This window comes from Mastigoproctus giganteus, chromosome 2 (assembly GCF_048544385.1).
Source record: "Mastigoproctus giganteus isolate SK-2022 chromosome 2, ASM4854438v1, whole genome shotgun sequence".
Classification (NCBI taxonomy): domain Eukaryota; kingdom Metazoa; phylum Arthropoda; class Arachnida; order Uropygi; family Thelyphonidae; genus Mastigoproctus; species Mastigoproctus giganteus.
Genome location: NC_143576.1, coordinates 10,059,867 through 10,084,853, shown reverse-complemented (window position 1 = coordinate 10,084,853; position 24,987 = coordinate 10,059,867). Strand labels below are relative to the sequence as shown.

The window sequence follows — 24,987 nt, the reverse complement described above, 5'->3', positions numbered from 1 at the left end:
CTGAGGATATTATGTGGTTTGTTTTTTTTTAATTTTGGCATATCAGGGATATAGTAGAAATATTTTCGGGCACAGCATGGGTTTGTTAAGGGGAAGTCTTGTCTGACCAATTTAATTGGATACTATGAAGTAGCCACAAAGGAACAAGATGCAAAAAATAATTTTGATATCATATGCTTGGATTTCAAGCAAGCCTTTGATACTGTTGCACATGGAAGACTGCTTTACAAATTGGAGCACTATGGCATTAAGGGCAAGCTGATGCAATGGATAAAGGGATGGTTGAGTGGGAGATGGCAGAGTGGTAATAAATGGACACTGCTCTACGTGGACTAATGTTATTAGTGGAGTCTCCCAGGGTTCAGTGCTGGGCCCATTGTTGTTTTGTGCATTTATCAATGATATCGATGGAGGTATATCAGGCATACTATCCAAGTTTGCAGATGATACCAAGGTTGGCAGGATTGTTAATGACAGTAAAGGCAGTATGCTACTGTAACAGGATCTAAAAAAGTTAGGCAGATGGGCTGAGAAGTGGCAACTAAAGTTTAACATTGACAAATGCAAAGTACTGCATATGGGTAGCAGTAACCCAAGAGAAATGTACCAACTGTGTGGTACTACACTCAGGGAGGTGGAGAATGAAAAAAACCTGGGGGTAAATGTGCAGTCAGATAAGAATTTCTCTGAGCTGTGCAGACGGGCTGTCAGGGCAGGTCATGGAGTTTTGTCAGTGATAAATAGAAATTTTGCTTTCAGAGACAGAGGTGATTATCCCCTTTTATAAGGCAGTGGTCAGGACACACCTTGAGTACTGTGTGCAGGTCTGGAGGCCTCATTTTAGGAAGGATATAGAGTTGCTAGAATGAGTACAGAAAAGAGCAGCAAGATTGGTGAGAGGAACAAAGGGATGCTCTTACCAAGAGAGGCTTAAGTTCTGCAAGTTGCAGCATCTGGAGACTAGGCACCTGCGAGGTAATCTGATTGAGGTGTATAAGGCCTTGAATGGTTTGAGCAGGCTCAATGCTGATAGAATACTTCTGTTTGCTCAGACTAAGAACCTGAGGAGGCATAGATTCAAATTGAGGAAAGACAGTTGTAGAATAAATGTGCAGAAGTTTGCCTTTAGCCAGCAGGTAGTTGAATGCTGGAACAGACTTCCATCTGTTGTTTGTGGAAGTTGATAGCTTAAATAAATTTAAGGCTGAGCTAGACAAACATTTGGAGTGATCGGATGGGTGAAATGGGAAGTTGTTTTTTTTTTTAATGCTATATAAGTTTGTTTTCTTGCATCATATGCCTCAGCTAATGTGTACTGGCCAGTTCACCAACTACAAATCGGCACATGCCCCCAGGCAGCTTCTCAGTACTGCTCATGCCCTATTCACCTGCACCTGGATCCTTTCCAGCTCCATAGACGACAAGTGTGGTGAAGTTTAGGAAGTAAAAACAGATCTATCTAACTGTGGCTACCCTGCCTGTGACCTGGACAAATGCGATCTGAAGGGCAGTGAGCTTGCCACACACCACAGAGCCTCACACAATGATGACACTATCTCGACTACCTTTATCTCTTATTATCCTGGTTTACTAAGATTTTACAGGCTTTTACTAAGATTCTACAGAAACTACCGTGACTGCATTAGTTTCTACATTGTGGAATCCACCAGGAGGCTCCAAGATTGGATCTCAGAACATGAGAGAGCCATCCAATCTGCTGATTCATAGCACTCTGCAGTCGCAGAGCACTATTGGTCTTCTCATCATCACTTTGACCCACACCATGATATTGAAATTGTCGACCACTTGCACAATTACCATCAATGAGTATGGCTCGAATCACTCCATATATCTGGTTGTTATATAGTACTTTTAACCTCAAGAAAGGCATGCATGTACATCCAATCATGGATGCAGTTATCCTGCAGTGTGATAAACGTTGGCTTGTGCTCCATGTGCATACCCTGCATTCACAGCTACAAGCATCTAGTTCTAACCAGTGATTGTCTCTACTGTTGCTTGCACTTGTATCACACTTTGTTTGCCTTACATGACCTGCCCAGGCATTCTTTGTTACATACTGACGTTTATGTTCAAGCTGATGAAGACTCCCTAAGACTCTAAAGCTACTCTGCTTTATTTAATTTAATTCAATTTATTCTTTTCATTTAATTTACCTTAATTTTTTGTATCTGTAGTTTCTATTAAAGGTTACTACCTTGTTTGTACCTGCAATTTCATTATTATTCCATTCCTCCGGTGGAGAACAATATTCATACTTCCTAACGTTTTATATATTTATATTAGTTCCCCAGGGTTCGGTCCCAACACCAAACCCTCAGGGACTCCACTAACAACATTAGTCCACGAAGAGCAGTGTTCACTGATTACCACTCTGTCTTCTCCCACTCAACCATCCCTTTATGCAAAGCAGCAATTTGACCTTAATGCCATACTGCTCCAGTTTGTACAGTAGTCTTCCTTGTGCAACAGTATCAAAAGCTTTCCTAAAATCCAAGTTTATGATATATAAAAATTATTTTTTTCATCCAGATCCTTTCTGACCATATCATAGTATCTGATCAAATTGGTCAGACAAGACTTCCCCTTAACAAACCATGCTGTGTCTGAATTATAACAGCAGTTTTGTCTAGATGATCCTGCAGTGCTTCTGTAACCAATGCCTCCTTTAATTTCCCCTCAACAGAAGTTAAACTTACAGGTTTATAATTATTTACGTCACCCTTTGAATCCCCTTTGTGAATTGGAGATACATTTGCACATCTCCAGTCCATGGGAACCTCCCCTGAATCTAAGAATGCCCTCATAATTATGGCTAAGGGTTTGCTTACTTCCCTTGCTGCCTCCTTTAATATAACTGGATAGATTCCATCTGCCTCAGGTGCCTTTTTTATGTTTAACTTCAACAATTTCACCTCCACTTTGCTCTCTGGTATTATAAAATCATTTAGCTCTCTGTTAGAATTTAGTAAACTTCTGTCCTCCCCTTCCTTATAGAATTCCTCATGTGTGACTGTAGATGCAAAATACTCATTAAGTTTGTTAGGTACCTGAGCAGGATCGTCCACAGTCAATCCATTAATATCAACTGGACCAATCTGATTCATCCGCTTTTTTCTAGAATTTACATAAGTAAAGAACTCTGCTGTTTTTCTTTGAATTCTTTGCCAAATATTTCTCATAATCTGACTCTGACTTCACCTGCCTAAACTCCTTTGTGACTTGATTACAGATGAGCTTGTATCTACCATAGGCTTCTGTGTCACTTGATAATTTATATGCATCCTATGCATATTTCTTCTGATTACAGATAAGCTTATATCTACTGTAGGCTTCTGTGTCACCTGATAATTTATATGCATCCCATGCATATTTCTTCTCTACCACAAGTCTCATTAGTTCCTCTGACATCCATTTCGGCCTAAACCATGAACAATATCTCTTAGTTGGTATGTAAAGCCTAGTAGCTTCCAAGATTAATTCTTTGAATGCTTCCCATTTAGAATTTGCTGTTGGTAAGATCATCAATTCATCCCACTGTATAGAATTTAAGAACTGTCTCAGACAACCATAGTCATCTTTACAAAAGCACAAACCCTTCCCTTTACCCCTGATGTTAGTTACATCTTTGAGTAAATCCCAGATCAGCACACTGTGATCACTGCCACCTAGTGGTTCCTTTATCTACAGATTCTTAATGCATGAAGAATCACTACTTATAATCAGATCAAGAGTGTTACTCCCTCTTGTTGCCTCTTAAACATGATGCTGTAGAAAACAATCATTCAATAAATCCATAAAAGCCTTGCCAGTGTGCGAGTGACCAATCCACAAATTCCAGTCAATATCTGGGAAGTTAAAATCCCCATTATATGACAATCTGATTTACTGTTCCACTCTATTTCTCTGTACGGTTGTTCATTATACTCATCAGAGTCATTAGGTCTATAACACAATTTTGCTTTTCCAGTGCTTATTTCACATCAAAGTAGTCTGTCAAAGTAGATTTTGGAGGCACCTCCATAGCCAGGTGGGCAGGAGCAGCAGTACGTAGCACATACTTCTTGATTATACCGGGGTTCGAGCCCGTGACCACCAAATACGGAGGATGCAGAAAGGTCAGGGAATGACCACCGCCTATCCCCGGAGCAATATGACCTTAGTTGCTAATGCTCCTAAAAACCAAATAACAACAACAACCTTAGATTTTGTGTTTCTTAACCAACAACATAACCCCTCCTCCCTTTCTGTACACATTGTGAGCATTAGTGTTAGTAGGGCATATGATGCAAGAAAGCAACAAAAAAAAAAAAAAACACCCTTCCCATTTAACTCATCTATTCATTCCAAATGTTTGTCTAGTTCTGCATTGAACTTATTTAAGTTGCTGACCTCCACTATGACAGATGAAAGTTTGTTCCAGCTATCAACTACCCATTGGCTAAAGGCAAATTTCTGCACATATATTCTACAATTGTCTTTCCTCAATTTGAATTTATGCCCCCTCAGGTGATTAATTGTACTCCTCAAATTCCAATTCTTCATTCCCTATATCTATCTGACACCATGTCTCTGATATCCTAGTAGTATCTGCCTTTGATGTTTTGACCAACACCTTAATTCATTCATATTAACTGATTTTCAAGAGACACGATTACTGTTTATGTAAAAATTGTTTTAAAATAATTATTAAAGTAAAGTTGTTAATGCTGGAATTTTACAAATTATTTCTGTGTCTTATGGAATAATTTATCTTATTAAAATTGGCTTTGGATTAATAAAATAATATATAATTATTATTAAAGAAAGTGAATTAATGATTATGTTATAGAAAGTGGTATTTTCATTTAGAGCATTGTTGGAGTATGCTTTTCTGTAGCATACAATTTTTCATTCTGAGTTTGTTCTAAAATTCCAACATTTAAAGATTCATTACCAAAGTAAAAACAATTAGCTAGCTGATTCGCACAATTCTGTCTCTTTGGAATACTGATATGTAATCAGTATGTAATCCATATTTGAAATTAAATTATACTGGAAGGATATGCTGATCTGAATGGAGTACTTATGATTACTAAAACTGTTTAAGGTTACATTTCAAGTCCACTGTGCAGCCTTTTTTTTGCCTAGTGAAGGGGCTATGAACATCTCTTAGTAACAATCTACATGAGCAATGCAGATTTCTATTATGATTTTATTAAAAAATAAAATCAGATTTCTGCTAAAAGTGTTTTTTTTTTTTTTTTTTTTTCTAAAAGGAAATTCCACAGTAGAGTAGATGCTACTTGTAGTCTTAAAATTAATAATCTTAGTTTTAGTAATTGAGAGTACAGGCAGAGGACTTTGTACCGCACAAGTGTAATTTGGTAAAACAAAAATTTAATTTCAACCCTTTAGTTAATCTGAAAACTTATAAAGTCCACATGTAATGTCCTTTATTAATTATCTTATTGTCTGACTCATCTTTATAGCTGGCTGTTAAAACACATGTATTTTTATGAAATGTGTGGTAAATATACAATAAACAAATTGTTTCATGAAAAGTGGATTGGAGAAAATGATTGTTTGCTGCACATAAATTATTTTCCTATGTTTAATTTCTGTGGTTTTGTTATGTATTACATTTTTCAGATTGTGAAAATATCGATTGAGCACAATGCTGGCTTATGTCTCAGTAAAGAAGCCAAAAAGTGGGCTATGTGCATTATTAAAGAAAGCAGAACTCTGAGAGATGGTTGGACTGAGCTGAGCAAGTTGCAGACTCAGTTATTGCTCTCTGGTGACAAGGTAACTTTAAATTGATTGAAATTTCTTTATACTATTTGGGTTAATGTCACCCAAATACCACCATTTGGGTGATATTAACCCTTCCATATGAGAATTTGCTGCATGGGTGCAGCAAACTCACTCATGATAAAGTTATTGAGGGTTAAGTAAAACTGTTGCCGAAAATCAAATCAGAATAAAAAAAAAAACTTCTAAATATAAAACCTGTTGTCACTTTTATTTGATGCAGTTATATTCTCTGCTTATATTACTTGATTTGGTTTTACCAAATTCTTAATGTGAATTCCATAGAAATCCTCCAATTTCATCTTTTATGACCCTAGGGGCTCACATCTGGTGAGTATGGATTTGGCACATCCATGGTCCTGAGCTGGATATCATCATTCTTCTCTTTCTTGGTGATTCTGTCTACTTCTAACTCTTGTTTTCTCTCTCTCTTTGTTTCTCAGGGTAACTGAAATTTTTTTGAGTAGTGTAGCATAAGTCTCAGGCTTTCTTGCACCATATGGCTAATAATAATAATAAGGCCAAACCATACAACTGTGGTTAACAGTTGTTTTTTCACAATTTTGGCACAATCTTTTTCTCTGATTTTAAAAGCTATTTTCATGTATTCCATCTATTATAAACTGTATCTACAAGTAGTTAAAATCACAGATAAGAGATGGTAGCATATATTAGAAAAATTTCAAGGCAGTCAGGAGCATATGTAGATCTATGTGTGATCCTGAAGGGATTAAAACATTTCCCTCTCAAACATGTAAATTTTAAAGTCACCAAAATTGTCCTGGAGTATGGGAATGACAAAACTTTGGGCATTTGCTGTACAGTTTGTCCATTTACATGTAGTGGCCACTTTATTAGGTACCCCTACCTGATAGTTAGTAGGTTTTTCTTTAGCCCTTAAGGGCCAAAAGTTGCATGGATTTAATGAGGTATGTGCTGTAGGAATGCTGGCTCATGTCTGTTGAATTACTCCATATGGGTAGCAGTAATTCCAAATTACCAAAATTCTCTGAGTAGAGTAGACATCCTACCAGGACAGTTTATGATGTTTTGTCAATGAGACATGTAGGAAATATACAGAAACTTTGCTGGCAGGTTAAGGAGGTGATTATCCATTTGTATAAGGCCATGGTTAGGCCACATCTTGAGTACTGTATTATGGGTATGGAGGTCTCACTCTGGGAAGGATGTAGAACTGCTGGAACAGGTGCAGAGAAGGGCAACCAGATTGGTGAAGGGAACAAAAGGGTGCTCTTACCTAGAAAGGTTTTGGTTCTGCAAATTGCAATGTCTCAAGACCAGGCACCAGGGCCTTGAAAATGGGGAGTGTTTTGGATGTGGCGTACCAGGCCTCCACTGTAGGGTCCCAAATATGTCTATTTTTTGTCTCAACATAAATAAACAAGGCCTGTGAAATCCTTTTGCATCAGGGCCCCCAAATACCTTTGCATGGCCCTGCCAGGTGCCTGTGGGGGATCTGATTGAGGTGTTTAAAGCCTTGAATGGATTGAGTAAGCTGAATATTAATGGTATTCTTCCATTTGCTGAGACTACACACGAGGGAGCATAAATTCAAGTTGAGGAAGGATGGTTGCAGTATAGATGTGTGGATGTTTTCCTTCAGCCAGTGAGTGTTTGATTGTTGGAACAGGCTTCCATCTGTTGTTGCAGAAGTGGATGGGTTGAATAAATTCAAGGGAGAACTAGGCAAATTCTTGGAGGATATGGATTGATGAACTGTGTTGTTTTTGTTTTTTTGGTTGATGCTATGCAAGTTTGCTTTCTTGCATCATTTTCCATTACAACTACTATTTCTAAGTATATAGAAAACATTAAGTACTTAGAGCTTAAGTTTGTTAAGTTCTTATTAGAAGTTATTTTCAAATTTATAATAAGAACTTAACAAAGAACTTAATCTTTAAATACTTAATGTTTTCTACATACTTAGAAAAAGTAGTAGTAATGGAAAATGATGCAAGAAAGCAAACTTGTATAGCATCAGCCAAAAAAAAAACAAAAAAACACAGTTTATATTTATACTTGTGTAAATTGATAATGACTTGTTCTTTTAGAGTTAATTTTGTTGTGAAGTGGATAATTCAAAGGAGAAGTATACAAATTCTTGGAGGATACGGATGGGTGAAATTTTTTTTTTTTTTTTGCCTGATGCTTGCTTTCTTGTGTTATTTGTACTAGTACTACCCTTTGCGGCAGCTACATCCTTTCTAAAATGAGGCTTCCAGACCTGTATGCATTAATCAAGTGTGGCTTTACCATTGCCTTATACAACACCAGGGCCTTGCAAATGGGGGGGAGGGCAGAATAATTACCTCCTTATCTCTGCTGGCAAAATTCTTGTATATCATTGACAAAAGTCAGTGAGACAGCTAGCAGCCTGTCTGCTAGCATGTAAAATTAGAGATTAAGCATGATATGTCTTCATCAGCATCATTAATAAATATTGAAAACAATAATGGGCTCAGCACTAAACCCTATCAGACTCCACTAATAACATTAGTCCAAGAAGAAGAGTGGACCCATTAATAAACTCTTTCTATTTTCTCCCACACAACCATCCCTTTAGCACTAGTTTCCCCCTAATGGCACACTGCTCCAATTTGTACAGCATCTTTCGTATGGAAAAAGTAGTCAAAGTTCTTCTGAAATTTAAGTATATGATATCAGAATATTTTTTATATCAATTTCCTTTGTTACAGGATTTTAGTATCCAGTCAGATTGGTTCGACAAGAACACCCCCTAAGAACCTTAGAAATGCATGCTCTGATCGCTATATGCCGAGTGGACAGAAATCATGGGATACCTACCTAGTAATGGGTAAGTTCGCCCAGATAAGGGTAGCCACATGATGAGGCATTGAGTCCACTAGTTCACGAAAGCATTCCACAGGTATTTCCATCCATGCTTGCTGCACTGCTGTCCATAATTCTATCACATTCCTGGGGGGGGGGGAGGATCTAAAGCTCAAACAGACCTTTCCACAACATCCCAAAGATGCTCCACAGGGTTCATGTTTGGTGAATAGGGAGGCCATTCTGTGGTGGTAAAATCTGTGGAATGCTCTTCGAACCATGTTATAGTCACCACGGCTCTGTGGGGAGACACATTACCCTGCTGGAAGAGCCCATTGCTATGTGGGTACATGATGACCATGAAGGGATGCAGATGGTCTGCAAGGATAGACATGTTATCTGGACTGTTCAGAGATGTCTAGTCATACCAGAGGTCCCAATGTATGCCAGTTGAACATGCCCCAGACCATTACTGACCATCCACCTGCCTGAATAGTTCATTGTTGACATGATGACGGATGCATAGCTTCATGCGGTTTTTGCCAGATACGCACTTTGCTGCCCACTCGAAATTAGCATTAGCATTAGTAGAGGCATATGATGCAAGAAAGCAAGCTTATTCAGCATCAGCCAAAAAAAAAAAAAAAAAAACACACACCACTCCCATTTCACCCCTCCGTTCTTTCAAAATACCTGTCCAGAGGGGTGAAATGGGAGTGGTGTGTGTTGTTTTTTTTTTTTTTTTTTTTGGCTGATGCTGAATAAGCTTGCTTTCTTGCATCATATGCCTCTGCTAATGCTAATTTCGAAATAATTGAACGCGGGACTCATCGGACCAGAAGGCCTGCCTCCAATCATCCAAGGTGCAGTGCTGATGTTCTTTTGCCCAGTTGAGGCATAGAATCCTGTGTTGTGGTGTTAGCAGTGGGACTCTGGTGGGACAGCAGCTCCCATAACCTATTGCAGCTAATTATCACCTGATGGTCTTGGTGGAGATGTTTCTGGCACCTCCCTCGTTGAAGTCGAGAGTGATTTGTGCCACTGTTGCTCTCTTGTTGGCTGAAACAATGCGGGACAGATGTTGACAGCCACATTCATCCACTACCTTTCTTTGCCCACATCACTGTCCACGGTGAGATGTTATTCCAGAAATGGCATATTCCTGATACACTCTTAATACTGCCAAACAGGGATAGTGCAATTTCTGTACCACCTCCATGATAGAGTGACACATGCATCGGGCATCTACTCTTTCAAAGTCATTTAACTCACAACATTTATCCATACTGACATCAAATTATCATCTACGTGAATGCAATGTACCAATATACCTTTCAAGCTGTGGGTTTGTCCACTAGTGAGAGGGATGACAACGTCACGTTGCCCAGGAATCAGGTATCCCATGAATTCTGTCCTTTCAGTGTATAACTGCATATCTGTCTAGGATATCCTGCATTACTTCTTTAATCAGTGATTCTATTATTTTCCCTGGAAAAGAAGTTAAACTTAGAGGTCTGTAATTATTCACTTCAACCTTGATCCTCCTTTGTGAATAGAGGAGACATTTGCACATCTCCAATTTATAGGGACCTGTGAATCTAAGTATGCTGACATAATTGTTCCTAAAGGTTTGCTTACTTCTTTTGCATCTGCTTTTAATATTTATTATTATTATTAGTCATATGGTGCAAGGAAGCCTGAGGCTTATGCTGCACCAGGCAAAAAAAATTTGAGTACCCTGAGAGAGAGAGAGAGAGAGAGAGAGAGAGAGAGAGAGAGAGAGAGAGAGAGAGAGAGAGAGAGAAGTAGAAGGGAATCACCAAAAAAGAGAAGAATGATATATAATTGGATAGATCCCATGAGCCACAGGTGCTTTTAGCTTCAGCAATTTCTTTTCCACTTTCTTCTCAGTTATCTCAAATCATTTAGCTCACGGTTATATAACTTGGTTAATGTCTGGTATTCCATCCCTAAAAACTTCTTGAGTAAATGTAGATGCAAAATATTTATTTATTTTGTCAGCAACCTGAACAGGATCATCAATAGTAATGCTATTCATGTGTAGTGGACCAACATGATTCATTCCTTTATTTTAATTGTTATCATATGTAAAAAATTTTATGCTACATTTCTCTTCATTCTTAGCCAAAGACTTATAATGTGCTCTAGCTTGCCTGACCTTCTTTGTGACTTGATTGCAGATTAGTTTGTACTTGCTGTAGGTTTTGTCTCATGCTAATTTGTAATCATGCCGTGTATTTTTCTTCCCTGCCACAAGTCTCATCAGTTCATCTGATATTCATTTAGTTTGTCAGATGAACAGGTAGTTGATAGCATCTTAGTTGGTAAATTGTAAAGATATGAGTTCCAAATGGGGTGTTACTTACAGTTTGGGTGGCCAGTATCCTGTTTCAGGGTGATAATCACTAAGAGTGCATCTGAGCTTTCTTGCATGTACATAGACTGGGTTTATTTTTGGGCCAAACAGACCTCAAGATAAACCCAGACATCTGGATTATAATCTTCTCCTTGAAGCATGCCATCGCAGATCTCCCAATTCAAAGGAAAACAAAATCCAGTAGTTAACACACATATGGACTTGGGAGCAGTCTGACAGAAAGCTAGGTACCACCATCACATTGAAGCAGCACAACTTAAAATGCTCAGAATGTGCTGGATAATGAAACAACACCTTTTATGTATGTGTGATGAGACAGTCACAAGAAAATATATTCACTCTCTCTTCTATGCTGCTATTCTGTATGCTGAGAAATTTGGGCATCGGCAGTCCCATCAACTTTAAAACTGCTCTATGCAGTGGAGTACTGGTCAAATGTAACTGCCCCATCAGAAGAGGACATGAAGCAGTTGCATGAAAAAGTTGATGAGATCAGAATATAAGCTGCACCCATGATGTTCTGAAATGTTACTTCCAAATCTAATACAGGGGAGGTCTGTGCATGGAGAACCTCAATCTCGGAAGTAGTCTTAGAGCACACACCCCTTCCTGGAAGCCCATAACAGACTATCTCACTGACAGGTTTCTATCTTTTGAATAACTGTCAGGAGTGCAGAAAGTGGATAGAGACTTTCTTCAGTTTGCCACTAACAGTATATATCAGAGAAATGTTCTCATGTTGTTTAGAAATGCCCCTCCCACCAGCATCATTCCTCTGTAGTTGTGTCACTAATTGTACAGAACTCAGTCTACTGAAGTATATCTTTTACCTCTTTTACCTTGTTTTTTTCCCCTCCTTTTTTGTAATGACAAGATGACATTTGCTCAGTATATCTGTTTGATCCTTGAACTTGGGAAGGAGCTTGTAGATTTGTGTCAACCAGACTCTCCTTTCTTGTTAGCCATTCATTCTTATAACAGTGAAACTCAACTTTTGTGAAACATATTGATGAAACCTAAGAAAGCAGTTTTCAACTGCTTTCTTAGGTTTGGTCAGTAAGTACCACTTATCGTGTGTGTGTGTGTGTGTAATACAAATGAATTAAAACTGTTAAAATAGTGGGAAGATAAAATACATTGGATATGTCAAATGCACTAAAGTGCACAAAGCAGCAAAGGATGCAAATGTGTATATATTTCTATATTGTAATAAATATGAGTTACATGACAGCCAAAAGCAAAGATAGCCAAAATGTGAATAAAAGAAATAAATAAAAAATAATTAAAAAATGGTAACCTGTAAAATTTTACAGGTCACCATTTTAATTAATTTTTTATTTATTTCTTTTATTCACATTTTGGCTATCTTTGCTTTTGGCTGTCATGTAACTCATATTTATTACAATATATATACTGTGCTGCCACTTTATTAGATACACCCCTGTTGTGCACATAAATGGTTTGTCCCACAATGTTGCAAGTCACATGACCACATTTGTGGATATAAATGCAGCAGAACAACCTTTCTAGTATCAGTTAAGCATACAAACCGTAGCAAGAATGGGGAAAAGGAGTGATCTAACAGACTTCAAATGTGGCATGTAGTAGGTGCAATATGTGCTGGACAAAGCAGCTCTGAAACAGCAGTTTTCCTGAACTTTTCATGCACCACAGTTTCAAGGGTGTATTGAGAATGGTGCAACGAACAGAAAACATCCTCTCAATGGCACTCCTGTGGAAGAAAATTGCTTGTTGATGAGAGAGGTCAGAGGAGGATTGCTAGAATTGTGCAAGCAAAAAAATGGGCCACAATGCCGCACATCATGTCAGAACACAACCTTGGTGTGCAAAACAAAATATCGCAACGGACCACTAGTCACACTTTGTTGCGAATGGGCTACAGCCGATGACCACATTGCGTATCTTTGTTATCAATGAAGCATGCCCCCTGTGGGCACAGCAACACCAGCACAGGACTATCAAGGATTGGAAAACAGTTGCTTGGTCTAATGACTCGAAGTTTCTGGTGCATCATATTGATGGAAGGCTCAGAATTTGGCGAAAACAACATGAATCCATGGACCTGTCATGTCTGACGACTACTGTGCAAGGTGGTGGGGGGCAGTGTTATGGTGTGGAGAATGTTTTCTTGGCACATGTTGGGTCCATTGATACCCATAGATTCACATCTGAATGCCACATCGTACCTAAACATTGTTGCTGACCAAGTGCATCCGTTCATGTTGACAGTTTACCCTTAGTCAGATGGCTACTTCCAGCAGGTTAATGCACTGGTGCACAAAGCCCGAATCTTCATTGTCATGTTCCAGGAACATGACAATGACTTTTCTTTGCTTCAGTGGCCTGCTCAGTCCATGGATCTCAATCCTATTGAACATCTTTGGAATGAGCTCAAAACGGCTGTTCGCTGCAGGCCTACACCACTGTTGAATCTCAAGGAACTGCATGACACACTCGTGTCTGCATTGTACTCCATTTCTGCACATTTTCAGCATCTTGTTCAATCCATGCCTTAGCGAATTCAAGCTGTTTTGAAGGCTAAAGGAGGCTCAACATGCTACTAGCTATGTGTACCTAATAAAGTGACAGCATAGTGTATATATATATGTGTGTATATACTGGGTGGTTATAAAATAAGTTTCCCTATTCAGAAGACTCTAGTGTCAAAACGGTTAGAGTTAGCGCTGTGAAAATCGGTGGGTATGTCATTTAGGTTACGGGGAAGTGATTTGTAGAAGGGAAAAAAAATTGTTAAAATTTCCGCTACCAGGGGAAACAGTGCTGTACATACATAAAAGTTGTCATTTACTTCAAGACACACCTGCTTACGCAAATGACTTCCTGTTAGATAAAAGCAGAAAGGCGCCAATGCACTGTCAATAATCATTGACTCTTACAAAACAGGAACATGCTCTTTCAGTAAAACTGTTCTACCAGAATAATAGTAATACTAAATGCAGCGCTACATGAATATTAGAAACTGAAAGATTTGCGTAAAGGACCTTTGACGTTAGTGGGACTTCGAAACCTAATAAAGAAATTTGAAGCAACCGGGGAGTTAGGTGTAATTCCAGGCAGGGGACAACCACATATCGCAGCGCTTTTCAACCTTTTTCAACTCAGGGCACACTAAGTAAGGTGCTAAAATTGTCAAGGTACACCATCAGTTTTTTAAGGAGAGATTTTATCCTTTAAAAAAAAAAAAAAAAACGCATATTAAGATTGTGTTTAAAAGTTCAATAGCAAAAATTCTAATTAATGTGTTATTTTTTAAAATAATATTGGTCTGGATTTCAAAAGATTTATTTTTAAAATTTATGTTCATATTTGTTATTATTCCAATTATTAAAATAAGATATCATTGGAAAAGATGCTATTTATATAAAAAAAATCATTAAAGTGATTAAAATATCATTTATTTAAAAATATCAGCGAGAAACCTGTGCTTGGTGAGGTCCCTTGTCCGAGGTCAGATGGTTGATAAGCATACCCTCAAGTCCTCTCCAATGTTTGAACCCACGATGGCGCCTCGGTAGGCAGGAGCAGCAGTGCGTAGCACATGCTTCTTGATTAGACCGGGGTTCGAGCCCATGACCACCAAATACGGAGGATGCGGAAAGGTCAGGTAATGACCACCGCATATCCCTGGAGCAATATGGCCTTAGTTGCTAATGCTCCTAAAAACCAAATAACAACAACAACAGAAGCCGCAACCTGTTGCTTTTCATTGTGTTCGTAGTAGAAAAGCCAGCCTCACACAGATACAATGTAGAGAAAGGAAGGAGCGCTTCAATTGCCTTCTTTGTGATAATGAGGTACTCCTGCCAGAGAGACAATCAGAATGAGGGCAAATCTGTCGATTAGTGCTTTAGTTTCAGTCCTCTGTTGTTTCTTATTTTCATCAGCTTATCTTCTTCTATAACAGTTAATTCTGCTGATTCCAACGCACTTAACACAAATGGATCTCTTACCCAGTCTGAGGAAGATACATCAGGTGATGGGAAATAATTTTCAATATTTTTACTCAGCAGTGACAAATTTTTGTAGAATTAAATCGACAAGATTTTTATCCAGTCTGCAACTTTTTGTCAGCTCAAACATTTCAACTTTGTTCTCTTTTTTTGATTCTGGCTCCCCACAATGTTAATTTTTTCTTAAGAGTTAATTTTGTCAGTACAAGTAAGAATGGTGCCTCCATAGTCAGGTGGGCAGGAGAAGCAGTGCGTAGCACATGCTTCTTGATTAGACTGGGGTTTGAGCCCATGACCACCAATTACGGAGGTTGGGGAAAGGTCAGGGAATGACCACCGCATATCCCCGGAGCAATATGGCCTTAGTTGCTAATGCTCCTAAAAACCAAACAACAACAACAAGTAAGAATATTTTCATTCTTTCCCTGCATACTCTTAAGAGTGTTCAAGACTTGGGAAATGTCAACTAGGAAAGCAACTTTATTGCACTAGGTTTCATCACTAAGCAGGTCAGTCAGCTCAGGTTCTTCAGACGTAAAAAAAATTATAAGCTCCTTCCTCAGTTCATAGAACCTTGAAAGTACCCACCCTCGAGATAGCCACCTCACTTCTGTGTGCAGTAGGAATTGTGTGTGAGCAGCTTCCATAGCAGAACACAGTGCTGAAAACAAGATCGATTTTAATGGTCTACTCTTGATGTAGTTAACCATTTTGATTGTCTCATCCAGTACTTTTTTGGAGCTCAGGTACTACTGATTTTGAAATGAGGGCCAGAAAACAGTGTGTAAAAACAATGCCAGGGTTCTTTTGCTTGGCCAGCACGATGAATCCTTTCAGGCTTTCTGGCATAGAGGGAGCACCATCGGTGCAGATGCTGATGCATGATTTCCATGACAAATCTTGATAACTGTGGACAACATTAAGGATGTCTTGGCCTTTTGTTGTTTCTGGAAGTGGTTTGCAAAATAAAAATTGTTGAATGATGTCTCCATTACAAACAAACCTGCTGAATGCTAGCAGAGTTGAGCTTTTCCAGTGATGTCAGTTGACTTGTCCAAATGGATGGCAAAAAAATCTGCTGCTTTAATGTTAGCTATCACTTGTGACTCAATGTCTTGAGACATGTTTTATATATGCTGACTAATAGTGTTATCAGACATAGGAATTTTCAAAATCTCTTTTTCATATTCCTCGCCAAACATAATATTTACAATTTTACAGCATGCTGGTAAAATGACTCAGCAATTGTATGTGACTTCATCTTTTTTGCCACAATTTCGGCAATGGCATAGCTTGATTCTTGAGCTTTGTCAGAAATAGTTGTGATTTTGGTACATTGTTCAGTCTGGTGCGTTTGATCAGCTATAAGCCTTTTAAAATATTCAATTGGTTTCTCACATAAATGTGAGTGCTTTTTGTGAAGGTGTCTTTTCAGTTTACTTGGAACCATTGCTTGGTTTGCCAGTTTCTCACCAGCAATAACAACACTTAGGACTTAGCTCTTCTCCAAATGAAAAGAATCCGAAAGACATATAGTCTTCATTATACTGGCGCATGACAGTGCAGTTAGTATTAATTCTAAAACTATGTGTTATACTGCCAGAACTAGTGCCAGCTACATTTGATTCATTGTCATCATCTAACTTATGTTTTTTAATTAGAAATCTGTCCATGTCTAATAAGCCCTAATAAAAATAAACTAAATTCAAAAATAACAAAATAATTAAAACAAAATAGAAATAAACAAAAATGCATTAGTGCAAACTCGCACGGAATAACACACCCGATGCGAACAACAGCTGACTGAAGACTGACACTGGTGGCTTGACAGTGGTGAAAGGCAGGGTGGTAAAAGTACATTGCAGAGTTATTTTGGGATCTGGAACAACAGGGATGGAAGTTCTTGGAATTTTACTATAATAACTTTTTTTTTTTTTTTTTTATTAAACTATTATTGTTTTCATTCTTATCGGCCTTCCAAGAAAAATATACAGTACTTCTAAAATTTACCTCGATGATTTTTTTTATTCTTCAGTTTTTTTCTCGCTTCTTTTCTACCTTCCCCCAAACTCAACAGCACATCTGTGGATCCTTTGCGGAACCCTGGTTGAAAATCACTGACATATCGAAATTGGAGGTAGTGGATGAAGTGGCGGTTGCAATGGCCTTCAGGTCAGAATGTGAAACACTACCAGTCAGTAGTGCCAGAGGTGTGTCAAGAGACTTGAATATTCTTTGGTCTACTGTGCATAAAGTGCTAAGAATAATTTTATGCTGGTTTCCATACAAAATTCACATAGTGCAAGAACTAAAGTCTTGTGATCAGCAACAATGAATAGACTTTGCTCTGTGATTTCTGGCTCATATGGAACTTGATGATACTTGGGCTCGAATGACCTTGTGGTCTGATGAGGCACATTTCACTCTTCATGGGACTGTAAATGCACAAAACTGCTGAATATGGAGAACTTCTCATCCATCTGCTGTGCATGAAAGATGACTACAAAGTCCATATGCTACAGTATGGTGTGGATTCATAGCAGAGTTTATAATCCCACCATTTTTCTTTGAAGAGTCTACACCTCATGGCCCCCCACCCATGGGGTACGGTAACTAGTGCATGGTACTGCGCTCTTATAAGAGATCACATTATTACTGCTCTGCAAGAAAGGCAATGCTTGGAGACCATAGTGTTCATGCAAGATGGTGCCCCTCTCCACATTGGTCGACAAGTGAAGGAACTGCTCCATTCAACGTTCAGAAATGATTGCATCATTTCTAGAGACTTTCCGCAGTTCTGGCCAGTCCAATCACAGATCTCAATCCCTGTGATTTCTGGCTACGGGGATACCTGAAAGACATAGTTTACTGTGGCAGCATACTGATGCTTGTTGATTTGAAAGCAAGCATTAAACAGCATGTAGCCAACATCCCTAGTGAGATGCTACGTGAAACTGTGTCTCACGCAGTCCTCTGTTTTCAGAATGTCATCTCAAGTGAGGCAAAGCACGTAGAATAATATATCATCTCAATTGAAGGAAAGCACATAGAACAGATGGCTGTTTGTTTTTATTAATACATAAAAGAATACTTTGTTTATTATAGGTGTTTATTTACTTTTATTTTGCCTTGTATACCTGTAGTTCCAAGTATGGCGAAGACAACTGGCAGCATATTATATGTATTATTTAGCACCAGTTAAGATTTGTTAAAATTCATTTTTTTAAGTTTAAGAAATAAATTGAATTTGGTATGAGAATTTAAATGCCTTGCTTAAGTAATCTAATTACATTAATATTCTTTGTAAATTTAGACCCTTGAGGCAGGATCAGGTGAACAAGGGTCATTACAAACAGATATAGAAACTAAAATGGATGAACTGAAGCAAACAGTTCGGCGAGCAGAGGTAACCATTTTCTTAATTTAATTGCAAATAAACTTTAATTACAAATAATTCAATTCCTTTCATCGTTATAATTATTTATATACTGTATTACACTCTTATTTTATGTGCTACCTTCCTAACTCTACTGATATTAAATTCATTTATTAATTATTATATTATCCTGGTTCTTGGCATTTGGTAGGTGCTAATATATAATTCTTTATAATAATTTATATTTTCTCTCACTCTTCTATATATTATGTTTATATAATATTTTACTTTACTCTTTTCCCTATGCTTCCTTCTTTCCTCTATACTCTCTATAAATACTGGTAAGATAATGTATATAAAGATCATTATACATCTTCTTATTGCTTTCTTATGCATTTTTTATTGTTAAAATTATTTAAATTTTTTTTTTTTTTTAGTTAATTTGTTCTTCAAGGTGTCATTACATATCCAGCTACTACTTATCCGTCCTTCATAGTTATCTTCCTCAAATATCTTACTTCCTTTTGTTTTCATGATAACAGGTATGTAATGGTCTACGTATATATTACAGTATTTAGGAATGTAAAGGAAAGAAAAAAGTAATAATAACATTCTTGCACTTTACTTTCATTTTGTGTTCCTTTCATTTACACTCCTAAATACTGGTAATGTATATGAAGACCTTTACAGTTCCTTTCATCATTATAATTATTTATATACTGTATTACACTTTTATTTTATGCGGTACTCTCCCCAACTCTACTGATACTAAATTTGTTTATTAATTATTATATTTTCCTAGTTTCTGGCATTTTATTTCCAAAAGGTATGTGCTATATTGATATATACCATGTCCTGGATAAGTCTGAAGATGAATCACATGACCTGTTTTGCTATTAGTATTTTCTCTACTCTTGTATTTTTGACTCTTTATTATTGTAATTTTTTTTCTTTTCCTTTTCTTTTGCATTAATGCCAGAACCTGTAATCTTATAATTCTTTATAATAATTTATATTTTCTCTTAACTTTTCTTTATATTATGTTTTTATATAATATTTTTTCCTTACATATTTTCTTTCCTCTACACTCCTTATAAATACAGGTGATGTATATAAAGACCATCACATACACACACACATAGAAAGCAAACTTTATACAGCATTACAAAAAAAATACCTCCTCCCGTTTCACCTATTCATTCCCTTCAACAGTTTGTCTAGTTCTTCCTTGAATTTGTTTAAACTATCAACTACTACGTTAGACTACATGTATGACTACAAACTATGTTAGACTACTTGTATGACTATTAAATTACCATTAGTATATGAAGAGTAGTGAATAACTGAGAGACATACCTAGTTAAATTTATGGAGTACCCTGGTAAATTTATGTGAGATTGTTAAAGAATATATATACACAAGATAATATACAAAATTATCTATTGTTAATACCTACAATTTGGGTGACTTTCCCAGAGGTCAACCACCCAGACTGAAAGGAAAAACAATGATTGGGTATTTTCTGTTTCTGTAATAATCAGTTTATATCAATATTTATATTAATATTGGCATTACCAATATATTAATTGGGCATAAAGGTTAAGTACTAGTATACGGTTTTAATTTTATAAAATTTTTTATATATATTATAAAATGTGCACATAGTGTACATTGGTTATGTCGACCCAGGTCAGTGATACTTCTAGAGGCAAAAATATTCTAGACCTTTGGACACCTCTAGGTGTCCAAAGTGATTTACATTAATTATAACAGTGATTTTGCTAATGCCAGCTGTCATAATTAGGTGCATTCTCAGCCATAAGCTACAATCCAACAAAGTGTAAGGTATTACACCTGGGAAACAGTAATCCCAAAATAACTTATTCACTTGGTGGAGTTCAACTAAACCCAGTACTGGAGGAAAGGGACTTGGGTGTTACGATACGGTCAGACATGAAATTCTCTGAGCATTGTAAACAGGTTGCAAGGAAGGCCCATGGTGTCCTATCGATGATCTATCAAACTTTTGCAAGTAGAGATAGGGACGTGATAATCCCATTATATAAGGCCTATGTTAGACCACACTTGGAATACTGTGTTCAAGTATGGAGACCGCACCTAAAGAAAGACATCGAGCTTCTTGAAAGGGTGCAAAGAAGGGTAACTCGCCTGGTGAGATCGGCAAAAGGGCGTCCTTATGAAGAAAGACTTCGAATATGTGGGTTGCAGAGTTTGGAAACTAGACACCTTAGAGGAGATTTGATTGAGGTGTTTAAGGCTCTGAGAGGCATCAGTAAAATGAATGAGGACAAAATTTTCAAGATTATAAATGATGCTAGAACTAGGGGACATAAATTCAAGTTACGCGGGGAAATGTTTAGATTGGACTGCAGGAAGTTTTATTTTAGCCAGCGAGTTATAAATTACTGGAATAAGTTGCCTTCATGGGTGGTAGAGGCCGACAGTTTGGGGAAATTCAAAGGTCATCTGGATAGTACTTTCGGGTAAGGGAAGCGCATAGGATGATAGGATTAATTTCCTTTTTATTTAATTTTTAATTTCATTTTATTATTTTTATTTATTTATTAATTATTATTATTTATTTATTTATTTAATTTTTGTTTTTATCATTGTTTTGTTCGGATTTTTTTTTTTTTTGGCTGGTGCAGCATAAGCCATAGGCTTTCTTGCACCATACGGCCGTTACTAATACTAATACTAATCAGAGTGCCTGGTTTTTTTTTTTTTTAATTATCTCATTTTGCAAAAATCCCTTATGAGGAAGGAGTGCTCTTAAGTTTTGTAAATGATAGTACTCCCATTGAACCTTGCCTGTTCTTGGCATGGTAAGGAGCATAGCCAACAAAACAATCTTTAATTTGCATACCCTGTGGACTTTTGTTTGCTACTTTGATCTGATTTTATCACATCTGAGATGTGTGCAATACTAATTATGTCATGAGATTTACTTTGCATGCTAACTACATGCAATACCAGGTGCAGCCTGGTGATGTTTTCTGGAATGATTTTTGTGCCTTTTTCTACTTGTCTCCACAAAGTTTAGACACTTTCAGATTTCATTCCTGTGTATTTTGTGGTTTGTCATCTACAGGTGGCCAAAGTACATTAATCATAACCACACTGTGCCACTCTACTCACACAGTACATATGTATGTTTATGCATATTCATACCATACAAATGTGCATATATAATATACACATTTGTATGGTATGAATAGAATGTTTTTATTTTGTGGTAATGGGTTTTTAGTTATTTTGTGAATAAACCGAAACAGTCTCTATTGATGTAGAGGTATTTCTATGGTGAAGTATAGTAATGAACTTGGCCATATAGTTCAGAGTTCATCTAATTTACTTCATCACTGAATATTGATCTTAAATATTTTTCAACCTGCATGGAGGATAATTCTTTAAGAAATTAAAGGCAGATTACACTCCATGTAGGTTGAATTGCTCATTATTTCACCAATTTTCATCACTGGATATTTTATATTAAAAATAATAGTGTAATCAGACTACACTTATTATGTATTCTGCATATTATAGTATTATTTATAATATTTACTTTTTTTTTAATATTTGGTGTTTGAGAACTATATTATGTTTTTATTATTTTGCATATGCATATATTTCTTAATTTGCAGACAAGTAAACAAAAAGCAGAAGCGAGGATTGAAGCTATGCGTGAGGGAGGAGGCAAGTGAAACTTTTGTAATTCTTAGCAATAAATTTTTCAGATAGATAAAGTTAAATACATTTAAGGACATTGAATGATTTTATCCCCAAAAAATTTGCCCACTCTTGTTTGCTACTGATCTGCAGAAAGTTTGGTCAGGTTATGTAGAATTAGTACCCCTCTAAAGCTTTAAACATATGTTTGTCATACATATGTTTGTCATATAAATTTGTTTCCATAGTAACATGTGCCAAGTTATATCAACAGTGGTTAAAATTAAACAAGCGATGAATATTTAAAACGCATGAGCCAAAAAATAAAAAATTAAAGTTGTTTATTCAACCTATATCCCACTTATCATACTCTTCCTACCACAAGCAGATACTGCTCCAATATTAACCCCTTAAATTTTGCCAGTTGGGGTTGAAATTTCACGAAATTTCAAGGCTGACTAAGGGTGGCTAAGGCTGAAATTTCACGAAATTTCAGCCTTAGCCACCCAGAAAGGCAGTTTATTGTAATGGTCAACAACATGTTGACCAAACAAACTTCTTCAGGTCCAGTCTGTTAATTTTATCTCAATAATTTATATTTATACCTCCTAGTTTTGTGTCACATTTCAGTGTGAAAATTTCACAATCATTCAGTTTTTCCCACTAGCCCAGTCAGATGTTCTCTGATGGGTCTTGTTCCAAAGCTCTGTAGTCTGTTATCATATGGATGTTTTGCTGTTCTCATCAAATGAGCTGGCCATCTTTGGATCCTTTCAAGAAGTTCCATGTCTTTTCTTAAACATATGCTCCAAACCAGAACACCGTAGTCCAAATGCTACCTCATTTCTTGTCTTGTATAAATAACAGAACTATAACTTTCTCCCTAGATGCTTCTAGGGAGAGGGAGGTTATAATGATTATAATAAATGGTAAATCATTTACTATAATCTGGAATGAAGGTTATAGCTATGGTAAATCATTGACTGCCTGGAAATCTTATTTGTTGTTTTGCTGATGATAGCACAATCCACCTCAGAGGTTGATAAACCTTGCCCTGTACAAGCAGCTTCAACTTCTTTAATAGTCACCCCCAATTCCTTAAATGTCGATCTCCAGGTAATACACCGATGGATATATTACCTGGAGATTGGTTTAACTAAAAATCTAGTATCTTCAGTCCTTCTAAAAATTAGTGCTATCTCACAAAAAAAGTCTACTGCTCCTATGCTTATCTTTGACACTTCGATTTCTAGAAAAGATCAGATATCTGTATTAAGGAGCTCCCTGGCTCCTAATATCTTTTAGTATATGCATATCACTAATGTTGCTTCTTCATTCAAGAAACTGGGTTTTCTTTTTTATTCTGTGTTAATTTCATTTAAACAAGTGCTCATTCTGTACAAATCTAAAATTTACCATATGTGAATATTGTTCCCTCCTCTGAGGGGTGATGATCAAAAGCCTCTTTCAAGCTTCTAGACTCCATTCAAAAGAGAACAGTCAAGTTAATTAATAAGTCATCTCTTACAGAGTCTCTACATTCTGTCTTATAGACATTTTGTCTCTGCTATATGCCTTTCCTGTAGATACTTTCGTGAACACTGTTCTTCTGAATTGGCATCTATAATCTGTACAGGAACTTTGCTAGCAGGGATAAGAAAGTGATTATCCCTTTGTATAAGGCAATGGTCAGGACACACCTTGAGTGCTGCATACCGGTCTGGAGACCTCATTTTAGGAAGAATGTAGAGCTGCTGGAACGAGTATAGAGAAGGGCAATGAGATTTGCGAGGGGAACAAAGGGGTACTGTTACCAAGAAGGCTTAAGTTTTGCAAATTGCAGCATCTGGAGACTAGGCATCTGAGAGGTGATTTGATTGACGTGTATAAGGCTTTGAATGAGTTGGGCAAACTCAGTGCTAATAACATTCTTCCTCTTGCTCAGATTATGCACTTGAGGGGGTTTAAATTCAAATTGAGGGAAAACAGTTGTAGAATTGCTGTGCAGAAATTTGACTTTAGCCAGCAAGTGGTTGACAGCTAGAACAAATTTCCATCTGTCATTGTAGTAGTAGTAGTAGTAGTAGTAGTGGCACTTGATGCAAGAAAGCAAGTGTAGGAGCTTATGCAGCATCAGCCAAAAAAAAAAAAAAAAAATCACACCATACCCTCCAAATGCCTGTCCAGTTCCTCCTTAAATTTATTTAACCTATCAACTTCCACAACGACAGATGGAAGTTTGTTCCAGCAATTAACCACCCGCTGGCTAAAGGCAAATTTCCGCACATCTATTCTACATCTATCCTTTCTTAATTTGAACTTATGTCCCCGTAGGTTCGTATTCTGAACAAGTGGGAGGATCCCATCAGAATTCAGCGTGCTCAACCCATTCAAGGCCTTAGAGACCTCAATCAGATCACCGCGCAGGTGCCTAGTCTCCAGCCACTGCAATTTGCAGAACTTAAGCCTCTCTTGGTAAGAGGATCCCTTCATTCCCCTCACCAATCGTGTTGTTCTTCTCTGTACACGCTCAAACAAATCTACATCCTTCCTAAAATGAGGCCTCCAGACCTGTACGCAATACTCAAGGCGTGGCCTGACCATTGCCTTATACAGAGGGACAATCACCTCCTTTTCCCTGCTAGCAAAATTCCTATATATCATTGACAAAACCCCATGACCTGCCCTAGCAGCCTGTCTACATTGCTCAGAAAACTTCATATCTGACTGCACAATTACTCCCAGGTCTTTTTCATTTTCTACCACCTTAAGTGTAGTACCACACAGTTGGTACGTTTCTCTGGGGTTACTTCTACCCATATGCAGTACTTTGCATTTGTCAAGGTTAAACTTCAGTTGCCACTTCTTAGCCCATCTGCCCAAATTATCTAGATCCTGTTGCAGTA

At 37.3% G+C, this 24,987-nt stretch overlaps 1 protein-coding gene across 1 annotated transcript in view; it reads left to right on the top strand.

The window, feature by feature from the left end:
- The window catches only part of nwk (FCH and double SH3 domains nervous wreck), a 505,896-nt gene that overhangs the window by 334,935 nt on the left and 145,974 nt on the right, over nucleotides 1-24,987 (top strand). Inside the window, exons 11-13 of the mRNA XM_090389564.1 lie at nucleotides 5,653-5,808; nucleotides 18,329-18,421; nucleotides 22,057-22,108. Coding sequence (XP_090245690.1) covers nucleotides 5,653-5,808; nucleotides 18,329-18,421; nucleotides 22,057-22,108 — 301 coding nt within the window. The remainder of the gene's footprint in view (nucleotides 1-5,652; nucleotides 5,809-18,328; nucleotides 18,422-22,056; nucleotides 22,109-24,987) is intronic.